Source organism: Podarcis tiliguerta (assembly GCF_965153285.1).
Source record: "Podarcis tiliguerta genome assembly, chromosome: 8".
In the NCBI taxonomy this organism is placed as follows: domain Eukaryota; kingdom Metazoa; phylum Chordata; class Lepidosauria; order Squamata; family Lacertidae; genus Podarcis; species Podarcis tiliguerta.
Window position 1 is genome coordinate 81,595,349 of NC_139541.1, and position 26,304 is coordinate 81,621,652.

General features: G+C 46.9%; 2 protein-coding genes across 3 annotated transcripts in view; one reads left to right on the forward strand and one right to left on the reverse strand.

The window, feature by feature from the left end:
* LOC310684253 (uncharacterized protein) overlaps positions 1 to 14,683 on the reverse strand; it is a 39,610-nt gene extending 24,927 nt beyond the window's left edge. For both annotated transcript variants that reach the window (XM_083455056.1, XM_083455055.1), the window contains exons 1-3: positions 14,355 to 14,683; positions 5,282 to 5,373; positions 4,205 to 4,301 (exon numbers count right to left, since the gene is read on the reverse strand). In XM_083455056.1, the coding sequence (XP_083311182.1) occupies positions 4,205 to 4,301; positions 5,282 to 5,373; positions 14,355 to 14,453 (288 nt within the window). In that variant the 5' untranslated portion in view covers positions 14,454 to 14,683. The remainder of the gene's footprint in view (positions 1 to 4,204; positions 4,302 to 5,281; positions 5,374 to 14,354) is intronic.
* Positions 14,684 to 17,750: 3,067 nt separating this feature from the next.
* Positions 17,751 to 26,304, forward strand: part of RASGRP4 (RAS guanyl releasing protein 4) — a 37,815-nt gene continuing 29,261 nt past the window's right edge. Inside the window, exons 1-2 of the mRNA XM_083456411.1 lie at positions 17,751 to 17,994; positions 25,973 to 26,175. Of these exons, the coding sequence (XP_083312537.1) occupies positions 17,972 to 17,994; positions 25,973 to 26,175 (226 nt within the window). The 5' untranslated portion in view covers positions 17,751 to 17,971. The remainder of the gene's footprint in view (positions 17,995 to 25,972; positions 26,176 to 26,304) is intronic.

Consider the following 26,304-nt stretch of genomic DNA (forward strand, 5'->3'; position numbering starts at 1 on the left):
GCAGCAGTCTGATTGGTCCTAGAACAATAGGATCCAAAATGCAGCAGTCTGATTGGTCCTAGAACAATAGGATCCAGAATGCAGCAGTCTGATTGGTCCTAGAACAATAGGATCCAAAATGCAGCAGTCTGATTGGTCCTAGAATAATAGGATCCAAAATGCAGCAGTCTGATTGGTCCTAGAACAATAGGATCCAAAATGCAGCAGTCTGATTGGTCCTAGAACAATAGGACCCAAAATGCAGCAGTCTGATTGGTCCTAGAACAATAGGATCCAAAATGCAGCAGTCTGATTGGTCCTAGAACAATAGGATCCAGAATGCAGCAGTCTGATTGGTCCTAGAACAATAGGATCCAAAATGCAGCAGTCTGATTGGTCCTAGAACAATAGGATCCAAAATGCAGCAGTCTGATTGGTCCTAGAACTATAGGACCCAAAATGCAGCAGTCTGATTGGTCCTAGAACAATAGGATTCAGAATGCAGCAGTCTGATTGGTCCTAGAACAATAGGATTCAGAATACAGCAGACTGATTGGTCCTAGAACAATAGGATTCAGAATGCAGCAGCATGATTGGTCTGCAGGAGCCACCCAATCCAGCTCCAGGTGGAAGTGAATACACAACCTGATTGGCTTACAGGAGAATCCCGGAATTAGCCAATCATGTGCAGCCCATTGTGTACATAATGTATATAAAGCAGATATTGTGGGGGAACTTCCCTTCCTCCTCACCACTATGAGCTGAATAAAGAGCATGAAATCCATTCTCGACTCCAAGCACATTTCACTGGCGACGAAGGTGGGATCCTGCTGAACTGGTCCTATTGTTCTAGGACCAATCAGGCTGCTGCATTTTGGATCCCATTCAACTCAGTACATAACAGGCCCACTATTATTTCTGCAGCCGGGTCCCCCTCTCCAGCGTCCAACAACCACCTAGTCAGCAGGAAAGTGGAGCTTTTAGCTGCATTTAGGAACCCTGAAAATACAAAGTGCTTCAGTTTCAAGGGAACAGCGTGCAAGTTCTGTTATGTATAATGTTGTGAACAGCCCAGACATCTGCGGATGAAGGGCGGTATACAAATTTAACAAATAATAATAATAATACTTTCATGGAAAGCACATCTTTCCCCCCCCCCTTTCCCCCCTATTTTTTATTGTTAAAATAATTCAACATTAATACACATCCAAACATACATTTCATACAACATACCTACATACATACAACATACCTACAACATACCTACACTCAATCCCACAGATAATTCCCATCACCATCCACCACCCCTCACCCTTTGTGTTAGACTTCCAATCTACTCAATTGCAATTTCTTTCCACTTCTATTACTTTCTTTCACACACCTTTAACCTAATTTCAGACTTCTTTTTCTATTACACATTGTTATCCATCTTATTTAGTATTCCAATATTTGAAACGAAACTTGTTTATTCTAATAGGAGTTCTGATTTTTCGATATAGTTTTGCAAGTATCTTTTAAACACCTTCCAGTCCCTGTCTGCCTTCCAATTTGAGATCCTTCCAATTTCTCCCATTGTTTTGGATATATTGTAGTACTCCAATAATTTGGCAAGCCACTCCATCTTTGTTGGTACAGTACCACTTTTCCAATTTTTCGCAATCAATAGCCTTGCACATCTTAAGTCACTCCCAAATACAATATCTGAGCCCTCCAAATTATTTGCCCGTGCCAACGTCTGCTAAAAAGCCTTTTTCAAATTGCCTATTAGCTAAGAGTTTGCATTTCTTTAGGAAATGCCTCTCCTAAACCAGCTGCCGGCCAGCCCAGAGTTTTAAAAGGGGGAAAGGCAACTAAAAATGCCCTCCCTGTAGGTATTGGTGGGATTGTGGAGAGAGTAGCAGACCTACTGCCACTAACAGACCTGGCTTACTCATGTTCCCTTATTCCAATGGTTCTACTCTGAGCAGGACTAGCATTGCACACAACACAGTCAAAGGAAATCGTTACTTCCTTTTACTGACATTGGCCCCAAACCTATTTGACCTTGCACCCCCCACCTCTCCCCAAAATGGTTTGTTGTTAAGAACCGCATAATAGATCCTATCCACTCCATCTAAGATTATTTTAAACTCTCCCCTTTTCCTCCCACGTAGGAGAGCAAGCAAGTTCCTAAGAGCAAAAAAATAAACGAAAATGTTTTACTGGCAAGGCGATTTCTCAAGTTCCCCTCTCCTTGAGCAAATCTCTCCTGATAGGGATGTCAAAATATCTGTAGCTCAGCGCCAGTGTCGTCAGGAGGAAGGAGAGGCCTGGCAAGACTGGCATTCTGAATTTGCCAGAAGCTGGGAACATGATGAAAGGTAAATGCTCTGGTCAGACCTCACCTGGAGTACTGTGTCCAGTTCTGGGCACCACAGTTCAAGAAGGACACTGACAAACTGGAACGTGTCCAGAGGAGGGCAACCAAAATGGTCCAAGGCCTGGAAACGATGCCTTATGGGGAACGGCTAAGGGAGCTGGGCATGTTTAGCCTGGAGAAGAGGAGGTTAAGGGGGGATATGATAGCCATGTTCAAATATATAGAAGGATGTCACACAGAGGAGGGAAAAAGGTTGTTTTCTGCTGCTCCAGAGAAGCGGACACGGAGCAATGGATCCAAACTACAAGAAAGAAGATTCCACCTAAACATTAGGAAGAACTTCCTGACAGTAAGAGCTGTTCGACAGTGGAATTTGCTGCCAAGGAGTGTGGTGGAGTCTCCTTCTTTGGAGGTCTTTAAGCAGAGGCTTGACAACCATATGTCAGGAGTGCTCTGATGGTGTTTCCTGCTTGGCAGGGGGTTGGACTCGATGGCCCTTGTGGTCTCTTCCAACTCTAGGATTCTATGATTCTATGAAATTTTGGGTGACACACAACCTCTAGCTCAGGGGTCAGCAAACTTTTTCAGCAGGGGGCTGGTCCACTGTCCCTCAGACCTTGTGGGGGGGCTGGACTATATTTTGAAAGGGGGGGGGGAGAACGAATTCCTATGCCTCACAAATACAGTCATACCTCATGTTATGTTTGCTTCATGTTACGTTCTTTCAGGTTCTGTCCCATGGCGACCCGGAAGTACCAGAAAGGTTTACTTCTGGGTTTCGCTGCTCGCGCATGCGCACAAGTGCCAATACGGCACTTCAGGTTGCGCTCTTTTCATGTTGCGAACGGGCCTCCAGAACGGATCCCGTTCGCAACCAGAGGTACCGCTGTAACCCAGAGATGCATTTTCAATAAAAGGACACATTCTACTCATGTAAAAACACCAGGAAGGCCCCACAAGCAACCCAGAGATGCATTTGAAATCAAAGGACACATTCTACTGGGGAAGCCCAGCCAGATGGGCGGGGTATATATTGATACGGAAGGGGGGGGGGATGTCTTCTTCACCTCCTTCTTTGCTACAATATATCCATTTATTTCCAATTGTCAATGTCAAAAGGGACTAAAATCTATAAAATTCATAGAAAATCAACGTGCCAATTTGCTCCATTTCTCTAGGACTCCATGACACCTTCCCTGTCCTCCATAATCCCTCAAGCAAGGTGTCAAGACCCTAATCCTGTCAAATCACTCTGCCAAGCCTTTCCTCTGGGCAATGCCAGGTGGCAGACTATGCATACATGGACCATTGTCTTCTCATCACCGGTACTCAGGATGTGCTTATCTGCGCATATCTCCAACTCTGCATATTCCCCCCTCCCTCCTCCATATGTTAATCCTGTGTAACCCAACCTCTTCTTAATGTATTCATGATGTAATCTGTGTAACCCAACCTCTTCTTAATGTATTCATGATGTAACTGGGATGTATTTTGCACTGTATTCTGGGACATGGAGGGAAGTTTCAAAAGTTCATGTCACCCCTTTCTCGCTGTTCAATCTCGCCTTGAACCTGTTGCGCAATAAACTTGGATCTTCTGCAGTTTGCTCCTGTCTCCGGCTGAGCTCATTTTCCTCCGCAGGGACCCGCGGACTTAGTCCGACGAGCTGGGTAGCAGAGCAGCCTCGCACCCAGATTTTACCGTAACAAAATTATTATTATTATTATTATTAATATTATTATTATTATTACTCATGTAAAAACACGCTGATTCCCAGACCATCCGCGGGCTGGATTTAGAAGGCGATTGGGCCGGGCCCTAGGTTGCCTACCCATGCTCTAGCTCCTGCACATCTCTGCGTTTTACCTTCAAGGCTTTGATACGAGTCATGGATCCACATTTTCGGAAGAGCCCTTCCACATGAAGATGGGGTCGGAGCAGCTCGCAGGCGTCCACAAGGAACCTTGGGTTGAAATGCAAAGAGGCCACAATGAAACAGCAGCATGGAATCTTTTATAAGGGGGCATGACTACTTATGAAACGAGAGGGAGTCAACAGATAAAGGTGGGGGCTGAAATTTTGTTATAGGTTTGGGGAGAGGTCAGTCTGGATGATGTCCGCGGGTCCCTGTGATCCTGTACCTGTGAGGTTAGACTGCGCAAGAGGAAAGCTTGTGAATCAGCCAAACCAAACCCTTAACAAATCCTTAGCAAGCCAGGTAAAGGTAAAGGGACCCCTGACCATTAGGTCCAGTCGTGGCCGACTCTGGGGTTGCGGTGCTCATCTCGCTTTACTGGCCAAGGGAGCCGGCATACAGCTTCCGGGTCATGTGGCCAGCATGACTAAGCCGCTTCTGGCGAACCAGAGCAGCGCACGGAAACGCCGTTTACCTTCCCGCTGGAGCGGTACCTATTTATCTACTTGCACTTTGACGTGCTTTCGAACTGCTAGGTGGGCAGGAGCTGGGACTGAGCAATGGGAGCTCACCCCGTCGCGGGGATTCGAACCGCCAACCTTCTGATCGGGAAGTCCTAGACTCTGTGGTTTAACCCACAGCACCACCCGCGTCCCTTTTGAGGTGCTTAGTTTTTCCCAAAGCCTATCTCACCCAGCAGCTGCATGTGGAGGAGCGGGGAATCGAACCCGGTTCACCAGATTACGAGTCCACCGCTCTTAACCACTACACCACACTGGCTCCTGGTGTTCGTAACACCATGGTATTAAGTTCATAAACCAAGGTACCATTGTATGGGAAAATTACCCAGGGTTCTCTCCTCTGACATTAGGCAGGAGTGCCACATTTTCTGCATGGCGAACGGAGGTATTGTGGGAAAAGATGGTTTGGGCTCCTCTTGGGCTAAGACTCACACGATTCAAACAAGGTTGTCACTCATTGCAACAGGGAGCTGGTGATCTGGGGTGTGCGTGTCGCACGTTACTCACTGTGGCACCCCTTCTACATGCTCCGAAAGGGGCAGCAAGTGCAGCGGAACGCCAAACAGACCACCGGACGGAGGAGGCAGAATGCTGTTCTCCTGAAAGAAAGCAAACATGAATCAAGCTTTTCAGAAAAAGGTTTATTCATCTGAAGTATTTGAACGTCCCTCCTTCAGCCAGATAAAAGTCTCCCCAATCGGCTTACTAATACAACAGCCTTCCCGACCCTCAAGCTTCCCATCAAAAAGACGCAGCACAAAAGGAAAATGGATTTGGAGGGTGGAGGAATGAAGCATACTCAGGCACTAGCTCTCAGTTGCACAGCTCTCAAGAAACCAGCTGAACTTGTCAAGTGTCAAATACAGATGGCGTTGAAGAAAAGCAACATTGAAATCAGTCTTCAATGCCCGTTAGCCGCTGGAGAGACACCAAAAAACTTTGGACGGATTCTGAGAACGATGATGTGAAGCATTTTTTAAATTGGGATCCGCCATTATGGGAGAAGGACGTGTTGCAGAGATAAATAGTCTTGGGGGAGGTGAGCTCATAATTTGTTATTATATCTGTACTACTACTACTACTACTAATAATAATAATAATAATATATTTTTTGTACCCCGCCCATCTGGCTGGGTTTCCCCAGCCACTCTGGGCAGCTTCCAACAAAGATGAAAAATACACTAAAATGTCACATATTAAAAACTTCCCTGAACAGGGCTGCCTTCAGATGTCTTCTGAATGTCAGGTAGTTGTTTATCACTTTGACATCTGGTGGGAGGGCGTTCCACAGGGCGGGCGCCACCACCGAGAAGGCCCTCTGCCTGGTTCCCTGTAACTTGGCCTCTCACAGTGAGGGAACTGCCAGAAGGCCCTCGGAGCTGGACCTCAGTATCCGGGCAGAACGATGGGGGTGGAGATGCTCCTTCAGATATACTGGACCAAGGCTTCAAGTCGGATTTGGCAAATCTCTCCTAGAAAGACTAATGTTTGATGCAACCTGTCTGAGAAAATTAATGAGCAAACGCCCAGATTTTATTTCATTGGAACTGAGTGAAGATGGCGTCTGCCACCAGAGAAGGACTTTTGGATTGATTCGGCATAAACACCAGCGTGTGAGGAAATTCTGCAAACAACAGACTTACCAGCTGCAAAAAAAAAAAAAAAAAAGGAGAGTCATACAAATTTCACACAGAAGCACATTATTGTTTATTTCAACTCGCCTGTGGAAACAACTCAGAGTCCGCGAAAGAAGGAAGGAGAACAACAGGAAAATTTAAAGAAGGAACTATTGGAAACTCGAGGCAGTAGAGACGTAAGATGATTGGAACCCCGCTGGACTTGAAGCATGGGAAGCCCCCACAAAAATGTATAATTTGGCAGAATATTTGGACTGTATGATATGTATTTGTATAATTTGGAATACTTAATGTGATTTGATTGGATTGTTAAAATGGAAAATTTAATAAAAATTAATTTTTTAAAAAAGAAATCAGTCTTCCATGCCAAACACATGGTGGGTGGTGGGTGGGAAACGTGCCTCTGAGCTTGTGCAGAGCATCATTTCCTCATGATACGGAAGGGGGGGGCATGTCTTCTTCACCTTCTTCTTCGCTACAATATATCCATTTATTTCCAATTGTTAATGTCAAAAGGGACTAAAATCTATAAAATTCATAGAAAATCAACGTGCCAATTTGCTCAATTTCTCTAGGACTCCATGACACCTCCCCTGTCCTCCATAATCCCTCAAGCAAGGTGTCAAGACCCTAATCCTGTCAAATCACTCTGCCAAGCCTTCCGACCGGGCAATGCCAGGTGGCAGACTATGCATACATGGACCATTGTCTTCTCATCACCGGTACTCAGGATGTGCTTATCTGCGCATATCTCCAGCTCTGCATATTCCCCCCTCCCTCCTCCATATGTTAATCCTGTGTAACCCAACCTCTTCTTAATGTATTCATGATGTAACTGGGATGTATTTTGCACTGTATTCTGGGACATGGAGGGAAGTTTCAAAAGCTCATGTCACCCCTTTCTCGCTGTTCAATCTCGCCTTGAACCTTGTTGCGCAATAAACTTGGATCTTCTGCAGTTTTCTCCTGTCTCCGGCTGAGCTCATTTTCCTCCGCAGGGACCCGCGGACTTAGTCCGACGAGCTGGGTGGCAGAGCAGCCTCGCACCCAGATTTTACCGTAACACTCACCACTGAGTAAGTACAACAATTCCGCTTCAGATCTGAAGTCATCTGGAATGGGCTTCCCAGGTGGAGAGGGCACAGGACCGACCTTTCCATTTTAGAAATACACGGGGGATTGGCCAAAGCGGATTGGGTTCTAAATCTTCCCTCAGGACAGCAGAGTTCCTGGGTTCTGGAAAGCCAAAAAACAGCACCAGCTCTCCAAATCAAGAGCTTCTGTTGCATTCAATCACAAGGAAACTGCTTGCTATCAAGCTGCAAAAAGTTAAGACAGGTTTTCTCTGCTGCCTGATGTATCCAAAACTGAAGGCGCTGCGTCTTCTTGGAATAACAGGTTTGGAATTGCCCAAGAAAGATGTTAAATTATTTTTGTATGCCACAACTGCTGCCCGTATTTTGTTAGCTAAAAAGTGGAAAACCCAAGAATTACCAACAGTGGAAGAATGGCAGATGAAGATGATGGATTTTTCAGAGCTAGCCGACCTGACCGGAAGAGTCCGCGACCACAAGGAGGAGGAGTATAAGGAAGAGTGGAATAAATTTAAAGGCTATTTAGTTAAATTTGTTAAATTAAACTAACTGAAAATAGCTTGCAGATACTTAACGGGCTTAGGATTTTATTTATGTTAAGTGATGAATTAATATGTTTAATTCCATAAGGTGAAGATCTAAGGATGTTTAAGTTAAATCTCATAAAAATTGGGATTTGGAAAACCGTTAAAAGGACATGCAATGAAATTCAACCAAGGGGAAGCGAGGAAGTCACTTAAAGTTAATAACTGTAATTTTCAATAAGGCTATGATTTATGTTTGTTTGTCTTGTGTGTTTGTTTGTTTATAATATTGTGAAAACTAAAAAAAAAAATGGGGGGGGGAAATGTAGGCGCTTTTTACCACATACCCTGGCAAAATGCATGCATTTACAGCACATCCCTTCCACCACAGCCCAAGATCCTGGGAACTGCAGCTTACCCCCTCGCAGAACTACAGTTCCCAGCACCCTCAAACTACAACTCCCAGGATTCTTTGTTTGCAGAGGGGGGACGTGCTTTAAATGCATAGTGTGTGTAGTCGGCAGTCTCGGCTTCTGATCTGCAGTGGATGTGCTCTGAATTCCTGGAGATCGAACTGTCAGCGCACGCATCAAGGAAAAGCCGCTTGCTATTGAGCTAAGCAAAAGTCTTAGAGAGACAGCCGTTTCCTTATTTCACGTTCTATATTTAAGGGGTAGGAAATCAAGCGCGCTTCCCCCTTGGAAACAACACATGGCAGCCTGCCCGCAAAAAGGAAAACACTTTCTTCCCTTGCCTCGCTCTCCAAGTTGGTGGCGGGTTCAAGGAGGGCAATTCCCTGTTCCCCCGTCCAGCCACGTTTTGGGCTTTCAGTTTACTCCAAGACTCGGCCACAAAGGGTGTGTGAATTTGTAGACAAAGACACACATACACACCCACACCCCGGGGTACAAAAAAAAAGCCTTCCTGCTTGCAACTCCCTCAAAAGGATAGCCTGGTTTTGCTCCAATAACCTGCTTGCAAAATCCATTTCGCTAGAATTTAATTTTTAAGGCCCAACCCTGCCGAAAGCAGGCATAGCCAAGTTGGCTGTACGTTGCTTCCAGGAACAGAGCTGGCATGACTCTGAGGGCGTGTGCACTTTCCCAGAAATTCACTTCCGTCTGGGTTCACACCGGGGTGTGTGTGTGTGTGTGTGTGTGGACAGGACATGTCTTTATCTGTCTCCCGGTGACTTCAAGGTGGCATCCGTGGTTTTCTTCCTGCTTCCCATTTTATCCTCACAACGACCCTGCGAAGTAGAACAGGCTGTAAGAAATCTCTCACAGCCTGTCCAGCGGGGATTTGAACAGGTTGTAGTCTGGCACTCTAACCACTATGCCGCACTGTCAGAGGTTTCCGCACACTGGCTAGAGAGGAATTGGGATCGGCTTCTGGGCTCTGACTGGTGTAAAGCTGGTTCGAGAAGCGACGCATTGAACCGCAGTATTTTCTAATAAGCTACAAGATGCAGATGCGTTTTGGGTTGTTGTTGTCGTCATCATCACCATCTAAACTTATCGATTGCTTTTTTATGGCGTGGAGACACAGATTAAAAACCCAGCAATGGAAACTTGGAGAGTGCAGAGTAACTGGCAGTGTGAATTCAACCTCAATACCAGATCCTGAGGTGCAGCAGTGAGAGAGTGCTAGATTGTTTATTTATTTACTATTTCTTTATTAGGAACGCGGGTGGCGCTGTGGGTTAAACCACAGAGCCTAGGACTTGCCAATCAGAAGGGCAGCGGTTCGAATTCCCCCCGACGGGGTGAGCTCCCGTTGCTCAGTCCTTGCTCCTTCCAACCTAGCAGTTTGAAAGCACATCAAAGTACAAGTAGATAAATAGGTACCGCTCCAGCGGGAAGGTAAACGGCGTTTCCATGCACTGCCTTGGTTCACCAGAAGCGGCTTAGTCATGCTGGCCACATGAGCCGGAAGCTGTACACCGGCTCCCTCGGCCAATAAAGCGAGATGAGTGCCACAACCCCAGAGTCGGCCACAACTGGACCTAATGGTCAGGGGTCACTTTACCTTTTTATACACCACCTTTATCTTCCAAGGATCTCAGTCCCTCATTTCACAACAACCCTGTGAAGTAGGTTAGCCTAAGAGATGGCGACTGGCTCCAAGGTCACCCAGTGAGCTTCACGCCTGAGTGGGGATTCAAAACCTGGTCTCCCTAGTCTGGCACTCTAACCATTGCTCCACACTATTGCACTCATAGGCTGCTTTGGGGCTTCCCAGGGGCATCTGGCTGGCTACTCTGAGATGCTGGACTTTGGGCCGGACCAGCAATGGTTCTCCTTAGATGTCAGGAAACACTCCCCGCTTCCCTGATAGGATGAAGCTTGTTGCAGGAATTTATGTATAGGTTGGGGGGGGGGGGTTGCCCCTCCATCAGATATCATGCACATGCAGCCCACTACCAAAACCAGCACAATCGCTTTTGTGACTTTTGTGATTTGTCCCCACAAAACACTTCATCACAGTTTCTTCCTATCTATTCAAAGGGCCTTTGCTGCATGATACCAAATGTAAGAATTCACTGATCAATGTATCTATGTACTGGCTCACTGGGAAAACTTCAGAAATTCATATAGACATGTGGGCTCAGCTGCTCAGCAGCCCCTCTGCCTGAGTGATAATTCCTGGCATCCTGATACCTGAGGGCCAGACAGGTAGCCATTCCAGAAATAACAAACCCAGATAAAGACAAAAGAGTGGGATTAACTTGGCTGGGAAACAGGGAAATGTAAATATCATTTTTGTTACACTTGATGGGTGTTTGGTGGAGGGCAAGGGGAACCATGGGGCAGGGTCCAGGATGCTCAGATTACTGCCACCAGACCTCCCCTTTCATGATGTAACCGTGATGTATGAGTGATGTAGTTTGGGGGGGGGGGTAACATGGGGATTAGCAGCTAATAAAAGTTTGGGTTCTCTTTTGTTTGGGGCTTCCATCTTGTTCCACCTTGTGGCAGGTGGGAGTCCTGTCGCGACAGACTTCAATAAAGACCAAGCCTACTGGCTGCTGTTTTGCTCTGGTATTCCTGGCTGGTGTCCTTGTTTTTTGTCCAAGGGAGCCCTCAGATTTCTCCGTTAACAAGCTACTCCTCACTCTCTACTGAAACAGAAGCTCTCTGCACATGCTCAGAGTCAGATTAGAGCGAGACCCGGAAACTAAGGCGCTCTTTCCCGCGTGGGGCCGGAGGCCACCTTTATTAGGACTTGGCAGGCTCCAAGCAAGTCCCAGCAACAAAAATGAGTTGTCCTGGGGCTTCGCTTCAGCAGAAGTTAAGCCCTGCAGCTGTCTGGCATTTCTGACTCAGGCTACCAGAGAAAGCAGAGCATCGCTCCATCGTCACTGCACACAGGTGTTTGCCTAGAGCTTGTTACACCTGTTGGATTTCGGCCTGCCACGTACCGCTGTCACACAGGATCACAGGCCTGCCCGCACCAATCCATCTAGCTCGGAATAAGTCTATGCTAACCAGCAGCATTAAGAGACGCCTGCTTCTTGGGAGAAAAGCAATGACAAACCTAGACAGCATCTTAAAAAGTAGAGACATTGCCTTGCCAACAAAGGTCCGTATAGTAAAAGCAATGGTTTTCCCAGTAGTGATGTATGGAAGTGAAAGCTGGACCGTAAAGAAGGCTGATCGCCGAAGAATGGATGCTTTTGAATTATGGTGCTGGAGGAGACTCTTGAGAGTCCCATGGACTGCAAGAAGATCAAACCTCTCCATTCTGAAGGAAATCAGCCCTGAGTGCTCACTGGAAGGACAGATCCTGAAGTTGAGGCTCCAAGACTTTGGCCACCTCATGAGAAGAAAAGACTCATTGGAAAAGACCCTGATGTTGGGAAAGATGGAGGGCACAAGGAGAAGGGGACGACAGAGGACAAGATGGTTGGATAGTGTTCTCGAAGCTACCAGCATGAGTTGGACCAAACTGCGGGAGGCAGTGGAAGACAGGAGTGCCTGGTGTGCTCTGGTCCGTGGGGTCACGAAGAGTCGGACACGACTAAAGGACTAAACAACAACAACAAACCAGCAGCAGGTCTGTCAAATGGCGAATCTTTCCGAGCTCTGGGTTTGAGCAATTTCCCCCTTGAAAATCTGCTCTTGATTGCAGAGTTTGCTCCAATTCAACAATAAAGAGCAGGCTTACAGTTTCGGGTTTAGAATGTGCTCTTCGTCGTAAACCGCTTTGGTATTACACTGTTTTGTAAACGTATGAAATCAGCATAAAATAAATGCACGTTATGTTCAAGATAAAGTAGCAGCTGTGCTCCAACCTACAGGATTTCAATCTTCTTAGTGATTAAAACAACCACTAAAAATAATAAATATTTCACTTAAAGGAAGGGAACTGAGATAATCATCTTCCCATGTTGCCTTCTCCACAACCTTGCGAGGTAGGCCTAGTCGTTCCTCCAATCTACAGTTTACTACCCGCCATTCTGGCTGCCTGTGGGCCTCAACTCCTCCTCTTTGACAATCCCCAACCCGGCGCCCTCCATACAGTTTGGACTACAACTCCCAATGCCCTCGATACAGCTTTGTCCCAGTGCATTGTGGGATATCAAAACGTGTCTGGATCCCACGCTCCTCCGAGCAGCAAGCCAGGAAACTGTTTTTCATAAAATCATAGAATCCTAGAGTTGGAAGAGACCACCAGGGCCATCGAGTCCAACCCCCTGCCAAGCAGGAAACACCATCAGAGCACTCCTGACATATGGTTGTCAAGCCTCTGCTTAAAGACCTCCAAAGAAGGAGACTCCACCACACTCCTTGGCAGCAAATGCCACTGTCAAACAGCTCTTACTGTCAGGAAGTTCTTCCTAATGTTTAGGTGGAATCTTCTTTCTTGTAGTTTGGATCCATTGCTCGGTGTCCGCTTCTCTGGAGCAGCAGAAAACAACCTTTCTCCCTCCTCTATGTGACATCCTTTTATATATTTGAACATGGCTATCATATCACCCCTTAACCTCCTCTTCTCCAGGCTAAACATGCCCAGCTCCCTTAGCCGTTCCTCATAAGGCATTCAAAGGGCTCCTGGGCAAGTATTGGCAAGGGCCCTGCCATTTGCCCAGGAATGGCAGGTGTTGACGCCAGGTGTTGACCCGAGGGCCAAGACGCAACACTTTCATTCCTTGTTCGGAGACAGAATTCCAAGAAAGCATTAAAAGGTTGCTGAGAATACAGCTTCCCCTGAAAAGAATCCTGGGAATTGTAGTTTAAGGGCGCCGTGAGGGGTAAACTACAGTTCCCAAGGTTCTATGCGGGAAGCTGTGTGCTTTAAATGTATGGATGTGGTCAAAGGAAGACTGAGCGGCCAATTCAATTTCCTTCTTGGTTCTTTCCAGAAAAGTCCCTCACACCACCAGAACCAAACGTTTATGTATTTATATAAAAATAATCATACCTGCAGGTTTATTATACATATATTTTGCAGCTTTTTTGTGGACCTCTCTTTGTTAGCGATGAGATTATGGTAGTTTTTGGTGTGTGCTTCTTATTGCAAAAAAAAACACCCAAAAAACCCCTATTCAAACCCCGCCCCCCCCCCCCACACGCAAAGAATATACCCACTACACAATATAATCATGAGAATCTGTGATTTGCACTGCTGATAATGCTGGGGGGGTTAATAATAATAATAACAATAGTAGTAATAATAATAATTTATTATTTATACCCCGCCCATCTGGCTGAGTTTCCCCAGACACTCTGGGCGGCTCCCAATCAAGTGTTAAAAACAATACAGCATTAAATATAAAAAAAACTTCCCTAAACAGGGCTGCCTTCAGATGTCTTTTAAAAATAGGATAGCTGCTTGTTTCCTTGACATCTGATTGGAGGGCGTTCCACTGGGCAGGTGCCACCACCGAGAAGGCCCTCTGTCTGGTTCCCTGTAACCTCACTTCTCTCAGGGAGGGAACCGCCAGAAGGCCCTCGGTGCTGGACCTCGGTGTCAGGGCTGAACGATGGGGGTGGAGACGCTCCTTCAGGTATACTGGGCCTTTGAGCCCGTTTAGGGCTTTAAAGTCAGCACCAACACTTTGAATTGTGCTCGGAAACGTACTGGGAGCCAATGCAGATCACTCAGGACTGCTTTTGTTTGCATGTTCCTGTGTTGTGCATTTTTGTGTTTTTGTTTTGTAAACCAGCCTGTGATCCTCAGATGAAGGGGGGTATATTTTAATAACAACAACATTTAAGGTGCACCATAAACTAGGACAAAAGGCAAACAGGGGTTGCAGAAGACACAGAATATCTATTTTTAAATGCCCCACCCACTGTTAACACACAAGACCCTCACTCACCTGGCTAGGACTGGTCTTCCAAGGTCGGACATGAATGCTGATACTTGTGAGGTACTGAACGATGGCATGAGACGGCACACCTTTCGCCGGGCTGGGCATGGTGCGTGCACAGATCGCGAAATTTCACATGTTCAGGCCTAAAGAGTCTGCAACCTCTGGCGCAGGGATGTTTGGGGGCAAAAGTGTGTGAGGAGAAGCAGTTTTTTGGGTGAAGGAAAAAGGTGCGGAAGAACCCACCCAAATTAAGCCAGGCCAAATTTGCAAGAGCCACACCCAGTGGCCGGACTCCTAAGCAAAATGCTTCAGCACTACTAACAAATATTATTTCCTGTTATTTTCCTGGTTAACTGACCATCCAAGTTGCGTCTGGCAATCCCAACAGGCTTTTGGAAAGTCAAAAATTGAACGTCTTTTGCTTTCGAGTTTCCCCTCAGCATATTGAGTTCATTCTTCTGCTTGTAAATCTGTCAGCAGAGACCTCCAGATATCTAATCTTTACTCCGCAACCCTTTTAAAAGAAACCACCCCTTTTCTCTCCCCAGGCCCAGTTTAAAATTTCCCATCTACGCGTTGCCTAAACTCACGTCGCAAGATCTGATCTACGCTTCTCTCCGAGCCACAACAAATCTCTCCATTATCAAAGGGAAACTTTTACTTCTGAATAACGTTCTTTCCCCACCTCTAAGTGGGGGGGAAACAACAACCTCTCTTTGGTGAAAGAGGAAAAAGTTAAGAAGGGGCTTGGGAACCAAATTGTCTCATTTATTAATTCGCTCTGGGAGGCCAGGCAATATTTAAAGGAACACAGACCTCTCCCAAAGACAGAGCTGAATACTTAAGGGGAAAGATGGGTGAATTTCTGCAATTACGCCTCCCGATGTTGATGGACTACAACTCCCATCATCCCTGATCATTGCTCAGGTTGACCGGTGCTGATGGGAACTGGAGTTCAAGCACAACTGAAAGGACAGAGGATTTCCCCGTCCCAAATCCTGGGCAAGAGTGTTACAGTGATGGAAATGGGGTACAGGAATCAGGGGGGAAATGAATGGAGTAATTTGGGGGGCAAAGTTGTGTTGTGCTATCTTTTTAGATCAGCCCTGGGCCCTTTACTGGAAAGTTGGGTAATAAACGAAAGAAACAAGAGCAGATAATTACAGCCTGGATAGAAACCAGGGTGTTTTTCATGAGGCGGTACCCTCTTCGCTGCCCCCAATACTGAAATTCATATTTTAAATTCCACGGGGGCTCCATCACTAGCCCATGTCCCTTTCTCAGCAGCTGAAAGCAGATCGCCAGCTGAAACCTCTCCTGGCGAATTGAGGAAAGCATTCTCACCTGCTCAGGGCTGCAAATCAGGCTGCTGCAGAAAGCCCAGGGGCCAGCTGGAAACATGGAGAGCTTTGCTGCAAAATACAGTGGTGCCTCGCAAGACGAAAAGAATCCGTTCCGTGAGTCTCTTCGTCTAGCGGTTTTTTCATCTTGCGAAGCAAGCCCATTAGCGGATTAGCGCTATTAGCGGTTTAGCGGCTATTAGCGGCTATTAAAGGCTTAAGGGATTAGCGGATTAGCTGCTAAAAGGCTATTAGCAGCTTAGTGCCTTAGAAAAAGGGGGTGGGGAGCGGGGAAAAACCCCCAGGAATCGCAAGACATTTTCGTCTTGCGAAGCAAGCCCATAGAGAAATTCGTCCTGCAAAGCGCATTGAAAAACGGAAAACCCTTTCGTCTAGCGGGTTTTCTGTCTTGCGAGGCATTCGTCTTGCGGGGCACCACTGTAATTATAATTATAATTCTTGACTGTTCTTAATAAACCGTAACGTTTCCTGGATTTGATTATGTTTTGAGTTGGAATAACCTGATATTTTGATGGAGGAACATGCTTGGATTTTCCGTTGGGTGCATAGCGTTGTATTATTTTTTTTTTTTAATTGCTGAAAAATCTAAAAAAATAAAAGGGGAAGAGGCCCATTTGCATTTGAGTCTCTGAATGCGCTGGTGCAGTGCAAAGGGATATACCGTGTTTTTCGCTCTATGAGACACACCAGACCACAAGACGCACCTAGTTTTTGGAAGGAGGAAAACAAGAAAAAAAATATTCTGAATCTCAGAAGCCAGAAGAGCAAGAGGGATCGCTGCGCAGTGAAAGCAGCAATCCCTCTTGCTGTTCTGGCTTCTGGGATAGCTGCGCAGCCTGCATTCGCTCCATAAGACGCACACACATTTCCCCTTACTTTTTAGGAGGGGAAAAGTGAGTCTTATAAAGCAAAAAATACGGTAGCTCAGTGCTTAGAGCATCTGCAGATGGTCCCAGGTTTATTCCACATCAGCATCTCCAGATAAAAATAAAAAAAAAACACTATTATTTGTACTCTGCCCATCTGACAAGGCTGCGGAAGACACCTGCCTGAAACCTGGACAGCTGCTGCCAGTCCGTGTTGACATTAATGCCAGTTCCACTTTCGCATGCGGCCCCTGGAAGGCTGACCACCAGCCAATGTGGCCCTCGGCCTGAAAAAGCAAGTAGTCGCCTCTGTAGCAGGTACACTTCCAGAATCATTAACCAGATCTGGAACAAGTGTGTGTGTTTGTTTATGGAAGACAGAATTCTTGGCAACTATTCCTGGGGTGGCGGGTGGCGCTGTGGGTAAAAGCCTCAGTGCCTAGGGCTTGCCGATCGAAAGGTCGGCGGTTCGAATCCCCGCTGCGGGGTGCGCTCCTGCTTTTCGGTCCCAGCGCCTGCCAACCTAGCAGTTCGAAAGCACCCCTGGGTGCAAGTAGATAAATAGGGACCGCTTACTAGTGGGAAGGTAAACGGCGTTTCCGTGTGCGGCTCTGGCTCGCCAGAGCAGCGATGTCACACTGGCCACGTGACCCGGAAGTGTCTTCGGACAGCGCTGGCCCTCGGCCTCTTTGAGTGAGATGGGCGCACAACCCTAGAGTCTGTCAAGACTGGCCTGTACGGGCAGGGGTACCTTTACCTTTACCTATTCCTGGGGTAATAATGGGGGGACACTTTGCATTCCCCCAATCTCCCCTTCCCACCTCTGAATAGCACTGGGAGTTGCCATTCTCCCCTGCCCCCTCCCCAATTTGCTGATTTCATTTGCTGCATGGCAGGCAGAAATTCAACAGATGCGGCTTTCCTCAGCATGAAAGTGCAGCCATGGGGCAACTTCTTCTTTTGCCTGCCAAACTAAGCCCCGTTGAATGCTTGCCTGCCGCGCAGCTGTCAAATGTGCTTTTTTTTTTAAAAAAAGGAAGATTTTGAGTGGCAGCGCAAACATTGACACCGTTCAGTCCTGTTTGTACTATCTGTTGCTCGCATGCATGCTCAGACAGACACACACGCGCGCGCACACACAATCACATGTGCAACTCAGTTCCTTTTAACCGCACATCAGCATAAAATCAACCAGTTCTGTTTGACTCAGCTGTGCTGCGGTCTGGAAGAGACATTCAACCGTATTGCTTGCATTTGCCCCAATTGGGGCTGAGCCCAGAAGCACCTGGCCGAGAGGTTTCAGCTAGGAAAGCAAGAAGGATCCCCTTCCCAGGCCCTCAGCCCCCCCTCCACCCGGCCCCTCAGAGAACCGAACGGGTGACTTGCTTGGAAGAAGATGATCCGACGAGAGAGCAAGAGGTAAGCTAAACTTTACTGAGCTGCCGCTCCTTCTTCATCTTACTCACTGGGATTTTCCTGTTTTGTGTCATGGTGACCTGGGGAAATTTCAGCCAGTTTGATATTTCCTGGCGGGGCGTGTTTCGTTCTAATTTTGATCGCCGCTGCTGGAAACTCCACACAAGCGCCTGGCCGTCAGGTGAAATGCGGCCGTTCCCAAGGTATTGTCAAGTTGCCAACTTTTTGTGGGGGCTGCTGCTGTGCTATGCCTGATGAACTTCTGCCTGCCTTGCAACTGATAAAGAGGCAGGAGGTGAGTCGGCTCTGTGCATGTGGCCCTGGGCTTGTGGGGACTTTTCATCCATCCCTTGATTGATTGATTGATTGGCATCTGTCTGTCTCGGGAGACAACTAAAGAGTGTGCAAACTGTTGCAGAGTTACAGCGCCTGCTGTGGCCGTAAGACACCAATGCAGGAGATACATGTTTTGTTGCAGACGGGGCAGATGAAGGTGTCCACTTATGCTGCTGCAAATGCACCATGGCTTTTCTTCTCTCTGCTCTCCTCCCAGTGGTCATTCCTCCTCTGGTCACAGCTATGGATGCATGACCTGACTGTCTCTAGGCACTGTGGTCATCTGGGCTGCATCAATAGGAGTATAGCATCTAGATCAAGGGAAGTAATAGTGCCACTGTATTCTGCTCTGGTCAGACCTCACCTGGAGTACTGTGTCCAGTTCTGGGCACCACAGTTCAAGAAGGACACTGACAAACTGGAGCGTGTCCAGAGGAGGGCAACCAAAATGGTCAAAGGCCTGGAAACAATGCCTTATGTGGAACAGCTAAGGGAGCTGGGCATGTTTAGCCTGGAGAAGAGGAGGTTAAGGGGTGATATGATAGCCATGTTCAAATATATAAAAGGATGGATGTCACATAGAGGAAGGAGAAAGGTTGTTTTCTGCTGCTCCAGAGAAGCGGACACGGAGCAATGGATCCAAACTACAAGAAGGAAGATTCCACCTAAACATTAGGAAGAACTTCCTGACAGTAAGAGCTGTTTGACAGTGGAATTTGCTGCCAAGGAGTGTGGTGGAGTCTCCTTCCTTGGAGGTCTTTAAGCAGAGGCTTGACAACCATATGTCAGGAGTGCTCTGATGGTGTTTCCTGCTTGGCAGGGGGTTGGACTCGATGGCCCTTGTGGTCTCTTCCAACTCTAGGATTCTATGATCTGCAAGGGATTCCCATCTGGTGTGTTGACGTTGCCAGCTTTCAGATCACGTTTGCAGACACCTTTGTAACACGGAGTTGGTCTGCCCGTGGACTTGCCCGCAGACCAAGTCCTTGGGAAACCTGTCATCTTCCATTCCGGGAAGGGGCGGTATTCCACCACACTGCAAAATAAAAAAAAATGGACGGGGACACATGTAGCTGTCCAGTTTTAGAATCCAAAGAGGAGGATGTGCATTTATTTATTAAAGTTCTTATGTTACATCGGTAAACATTATCCTATTACATCACAAGGCTTATTATACTATAATTTTCAACATGTATACAATGTCTACCGTATTTTTCGCTCTATAAGATGCACCAGACCACAAGACGCACCTAGTTTCTGGAGGAGGAAAACAAGAAAAAAAATATATTCTGAATCTCAGAAGCCAGAACAGAAAGAGGAATCGCTGTGCAGTGAAAGCAGCAATCCCTCTTGCTGTTCTGGCTTCTGGGATAGCTGCGCAGCCTGCATTCGCTCCATAAGACACACACACATTTCCCCTTACTTTTTAGGAGGGGAAAAGTGAGTCTTATAGAGCAAAAAATATGGTATATACTAAAAGGAAAAAACAAGGGCAAAAAACTATTCCAAAATCATATATATATACCAACATTTTTAACTTCCTGTCTATCCCGTTGTATATTCCTTTTTTACAAATGAATGTACTCTTATTATTGTATATTTCTTTACATTTTATCTAATACATTCCTATATCAATATGTACCCTTGGTCTTATTTCTCAACTCAGTCTCTCTCCAACGTCAATTGAATGCTAGCATAGATAGCGAACCTTTACTGTATTTTTGAACATACCGTATATGTTATATCCCACTTTCCCATAAATTTTTGTTTTGAATTGTCTCCCAGGCTATTTGTCAACTGTGCCATTTCAGCAAATTCTTGTAGCTTGTTATGCCAATCTGTTATTGTCAGGACTTCTTCTTTCTTCCACCCCTTTGCCCCTTTGCCACCAAAGTCCGAGCTGCAGCCGTTGCATATAAAAATACCTCCCTAAAGGCATTCAGTTTCAGGTGAGATTCAGGAACGAATAACTGTGGGGGGGATGGATTGCAGGCTTCATGGGCATCTTCTTCAATAGGTACCAGATTGAGCATCCTTGTGGACAGTTAACCTGATTAATTAGGGCCTGATAGGAGACAAAGGGGATGCGGGTGGCGCTGTGGGTTAAACCACAGAGCCTAGGACTTGCTGATCAAAAGGTCGGCGGTTCGAATCCCCACGACGGGGTGAGCTCCCGTTGCTCGGTCCCTGCTCCTGCCAACCTAGCAGTTCGAAAGCACGTCAAAGTGCAAGTAGATAAATAGATACCACTCCGGCGGGAAGGTAAACGGCGTTTCCGTGCGGTGCTCTGGTTCACCAGAAGCAGCTTAGTCATGCTGGCCACATGACCCGGAAGCTGTACGCCGGCTCCCTCGGCCAATAAAGAGAGATAAGCGCCGCAACCCCAGAGTCGGCCGGCGACTGGACCTAATGGTCAGGGGTCCCCTTTACCTTTAGGAGACAGAGAATAGGGGTGTTACAAAGTTCTTCTTCTTCGGCGAACACTCGTAGCCGAGTAAAATTGTCTTCTATGAACATGGTCTTAACAGTGAGTCCGTAAGTGACTGTGGAGGCCAATTCTGGATCCACACATACTTCCACAGTGGGGACATTGGTTTCCAGGTGGGAGTTGATCATGGTGTGGATTTGCCAAGCATGCCTTCCTCTTAGCTTGCTTCTCCCTTGCGTCCTGAGTTCGAGTGTCTTCAAAGCCCATGACACCTTTGGTAAAGGCTGTTCTCCAACTGGAGCGCCCGAAGGCCAGTGTTTCCCAGTTGTCTGTGTAAATACTACATTTTTTTTAAAGATTTGCTTTGAGAGAATCTTTAAACCTCTTTTGTTGACCACCGGCATTACACTTTCCATTTTTAAGTTTGGAATAGAGTACAGTGGTACCTCAGGTTACAGACACTTCAGGTTACAGGCGCTTCAGGTTACAGAGTCCGCTAACCCAGAAATAGTACCTCGGGTTAAGAACTTTGCTTCAGGATGAGAACAGAAATCGCACGGCGGCAGCGGGAGGCCCCATTAGCTAAAGTGGTACTTCAGGTTAAGAACAGTTTCAGGTTCAGAACGGATCTCCAGAACGAATTAAGTTCTTAACCCGGGGTACCATTGTAGTTGATTTGGAACTACAAAGTACACCAGCCCACCTGCTTGGACCCCGATGTTTCCTGGGGTGCCATTGGTGTTGTGCACAATCTGTTATGAGCATTGCAGAAACTCTAAACGGCTGTAGAAACTGACGCTCCCTGATCCTTTGTGATCGTTTGAGGGATCCACAGCTGTGGTCCTCTGACTGTATTCAACACAGTGGCGTAGCGTGGGTTGTCAGCACCTGGGGCAAGGCAAGTAATTTGCGCCCCCTAACCCGTGGATTTGCGCCCCCTAATCGTGGATTTGCACCCCCTAACCCTAACCCCCAGATGTTGCGCCCGGTGCGGCTGGCCCCCCCTGCACCCCCCCACGCTACGCCACTGATTCAACAGAAATTTCTGTGTAAAAACCTTGCACTGCCTGCCCTGTAGTCGCTGCCATTTGACTTGCGGGAAAACCAGGACATGCATTTTAATATTTGTTTTCATCCAGCTCATATTTATTCCGCTCCCGATGTCTGAACGTCTGCCTGACTTGCAGAAGCTGCGAGGTCTTGCATAGCTCTGCTTTCGCAGCTCAGGTTTAGCAGTGTCTCAACTTGCTGCCAGTGGGTGGGGAAGCTTAGCTTTCGTAAAAGACCCGTGCTGCGTGAATCTAGCAATCCGGAAACGGGTGGGTTGCCTGGTGTCGTTTCAGTTCCATGCGCCGAGTAGGTGTGTGGGTGCTTTGATCCAGCAAGCTCAGCCGTTGGAAAAGGAACAGCTGTGGTCACACATGCCAGGTGAAAACAAAAGCGGAGTTTGGAAAGATTGCAAAGCAGGAGAGAGCGAGAGATCTTTCCCCACTCGAGAGATATTGCAGACAAAGTCGGAGAGGAGCGCTGAGCGGTCTTGCGGGTGGGGGACCCACACGCTCTGTGCGTACGAGGAAGTTGGGCAAGAGGAGGAAGTTCCCTGGTATAGATTTGGGTTTCCAAGTACAGTCGCTGGATGGCTGGTCGGCTTTCAAATGCAAGAGACCGGGGTGGGGAAAGCATGCTCCGAGGTGGAAAATGCAGAAGTCCAAGCCTTTGCTCATTGAGGAAGTGAGGATTGCAAGAACGAGGTGGGGAGGAGGAGGGTAAATTATTAGCAAGCAGTTAATTGGACCACTGCGGCAGGAGGGCCACGCAGGAGGGGGGCAGAGAGAGAGTGAAAACTTTTAAGGTTGAGCCCCCGTTCCGGGAAGCAGCAATACCTTCCCCCCCTTTTGTATCATACAGTGGATGCTCGTGATCCGTGCGGGAGGCACGTTCGCAACCCGCAGCGCTGCGCATGCGCGGGTTGCGATTTGGCGCTATGCGCAAAGCTCAATTTAGCACTTCTGCGCATGCGCAGCTGCCGAAACCCGGAAGTAACCCATTCTGGTACTTCCGGGATTCGGCGAGTCCGTAACCCGAAAATTCGCAACCTGAAGTGTCTGCAATCCAGTGTATGACTGTACTGCATTTGTTTGCATATTGTTGCATGCACCAGCGAGAGACTGCAGGGGCAGCGCTTACTTGGGCTTTGGTTTAATAGCATAAGAAGACCCGTACTGGATCAGGCCAATGGCCCATCTAGTCCAGCATCCTGTTATCACAGTGGCCTATCAGGTGCCTGTGGGAAACCAGCAAGCAGGATTCTAGCACAAGAGCAATTCTGCTGTAGACCGCCCCTTCTGCGATGCATGTATGATGTATTAGGGGTGGTCTTGAGCTACAGGGGAGGCAATTTCAAATGTCTGTATAAGAGTTTGCACCATAGCTGTCAACTTTTCCCTTTTCTTGTGAGGAATCCTATTCGGAATAAGGGAATTTCCCTTTAAAAAAAGGAAAACGTTGACAGCTATGGTTTGCACACCAATGTTCTGGGTATTCTCGTCCCTCCTGCGTGTGGGCGGAGCAACAGCTTTAATAAATATCAGGCTCACTGGAAGAAGATTGGAAGAAATTTAAAGGCTATTTACAGAAATACTGCAAAATTAACGAATGCTAGAATGACGTTGGATTGAAGCTAAGTGGTTTTTAGCAGCAATGTTATAAAGGAATATGTAAAAATGGATTGTTAACAGGTGATAATCTAAAGCTATAATATATTAAGATAAAAGATTAAGATAAAATCAAAGAGGGGAAGGATTTGCTGAATTAACTAATTGAACTGGAATACAAGAAAGGGAGGTGTGAGGAGGTCAGGGAAACAAGCAAATGAAAGATAAGACATGGAAAGACTGATCTGTTTTTAACTGTTTTTACTTTGTATTTTCTTTTTCTTTTTATTCTTTTTCTTATTTTTGTAATATGTTGAAATTTTAATAAATATCTTTCAAAAAAATAAATAAATATCAGGCTCACTAGCTGCTTTGCTTCTCAATATTCTCTGGTTGGCCTCTGTTATTTTCTCCTACTGATAGAGAACCTACGTAAAGACGCTATACAGGCTCTTTGGTAACCCATAAGGAAAAAGGATAAGTTTTTTCTTATAACAATACTAACCTTTTCCCAGCAAGAGTTCTTCTGTCTGCCAATTTTGCAGGCAGGTGCTGCCACACCTGGGGAAGGGTTCCCCCCGGCCAATTTTAAAACCGGTCTAACTAGGTTTTGACACCCTGCAAAGGTTTGGTGTTGTTGTTGTTTTCAAAGTTCACACAGCGCAAAGCCATGAGCCCTTCACATATGCATCTCCACCCCACATTTCCTTGCAAAAGCGACCACACGGCAGCTTGCAAAATACAGGCCCAGAACAGGGACTCATGCAGAGGCCTAGGGCCCTCGTACCTACGGGACCGCCTCTCCTGTTATGTCCCACAGAGGAACTTATGGTCTTCAAATAAAAACATCTTGGAGGTCCCGGGCTACAGGGAGGTTAGGCTGGCCTCAATCAGAGCCAGGGTTTCTTCAGCCGTGGCCCTGATCTGGTGGAATGCTCTGTCACAAGAGACTAGGGCCCTGCGGGATTTGACATCTTTCCGCAGGGCCTGCAAGACGGAGCTGTTCCGCCAGGCCTTTGGTTCAGTCTGACTCCCTCTCCCCTTTTGTAAGAACTTGCATGAAAGTGGCCTCCCATTTTTTTTCTCACAGGCCCATATAAGTTCGGCACAAACAGTTGGGCCTGGTGAGCATTTAAGGTCCCCAACCCTAATCTGCGGGTTGCCATCTGATTGGATTTTATTCTGATCCTGATCTGATTTGAGGATGTATTTTAATTGATTGTCTGATTTTATGTTAATGTATTGTAGCAGGAACCCCCCCCCCAACATTCAGTTTGTATAGACTTCACACACACTCACACTCACACACTACATACGCTACACTTCTGTTATAAATTCATAGAAAATCAACCATACATCAGATTTGCACTGTTCCACTTTTATTTTACTCCATGAAGGAAGGACTACAAAATGGGGAAGGTTTGATGCAGGCCACCATAATCCCTTGAGCATAGCAGCACATCCACAGGAGCCCTGCCCAGTTGCTATGCCAACCCTGATGGTCTCAGACAGAAGACCATCAGCAACACAACAGACTGCATACACCAGTGGATTCAACACGGACTATAACAAAAGAACAGTGATTGGATTACCCCTCAGGGGGCAAGAAACTGCGACTACCTTTTGTCTTCAGAAAATGACTCATGGGAGGGGGGAAAGAGGGGAACCAGCCAGGTGACAGGACACTCAGGTTACCACCACAACTCCTCCCTCAACCCCTCCTTTCTGTAATGTATGCATGATGTTTCTGGGGGTGGGCTTGACCTAGAGGAGGGGAATTTCAAAAGTTTTTATAAGGTCTTGCACACCATTTTCTGTGTCTTTCCTCTCTCCTGCGAGTGAGGGGAACACCCTGCTGCAACAGTACAATAAAGGCCAAGCCTACAGGCTGCTGATTTGCTCCAATTTACTCTGGTTGGTGTCTTTACTTTTTGTCCAAGGGAGCCCTCGGATTTTTCCGGTAACAGTATTATACATTTGATGTTAGCAGCTCTGAGCCCGGCTTTGGCTGGGGAGGGCCGGATATAAATTATATATATATATATATATATATATATATATATATATATATATTATTATTATTATTTATTATTACAGAGAGGCTCCTCTGAGAGTGGGGTAGTAGGAATTGGACAGCTTGTCCATTTTACCAGCTGCTGTGGACCTCGGGTGTGTGTGTCCTCTTACACCTCAAAGCACCTGCTGTTGTCTCTCTTGAAGGCGAAAAACAACCGCCGTTGACATCCCCGAAGCTCGCGCCTTCGGTCAATTTGGGAATTGTATTTGTTATGTACTGAAGTTCTCACCCTGGGCCAGCAGGGGGATACTGTAGATAGTTTTCACTCGGGTCCACATATGCAAATAAGGGCTCGAAAGTGACGTTCAGTGATTGGATGGTTACAGAAAGTGGTTACTGTTGCGTTGTACTGGAGCTCTATATAAGCAGGCTGGCTGAACCCTTCAGTTCAGTTCTGTTCTGGGCCTGTGAATAAACAAGAGCTGTTTGAAGAATCGCTGTGGCGTCTGATATGTTCGTCCACAACTTAACAGTATTCTTTTGCAGGAGATCCCGAGCCGAAGCTCCCAGCATCACAGAAGGCGGCAGCCTCCCAGGGGCAGGCAGGATTTCCCGACGGAAGAGTCGGCGGCGGATGACCTGTCCGAACCCTCGGGAGATCAACCAGGCCTTGGCCTCCATCACCTTGGGAGATCTGAACCGATCCTGCACCCTGGATGAGCTGATCGAAAAATGCCTTCGCTCCTTTGGTAAACCGGAGAGAGGCAAAGGCAGGGGCGGTTGAGGGATTGGGGCCTTTCCCCTGGACCAGGCATTTGGTGGGGCTGCTGTGACTTTTTCTGCACCAAAAGAATATCTGGGCAACCTCTCTTTTCCCC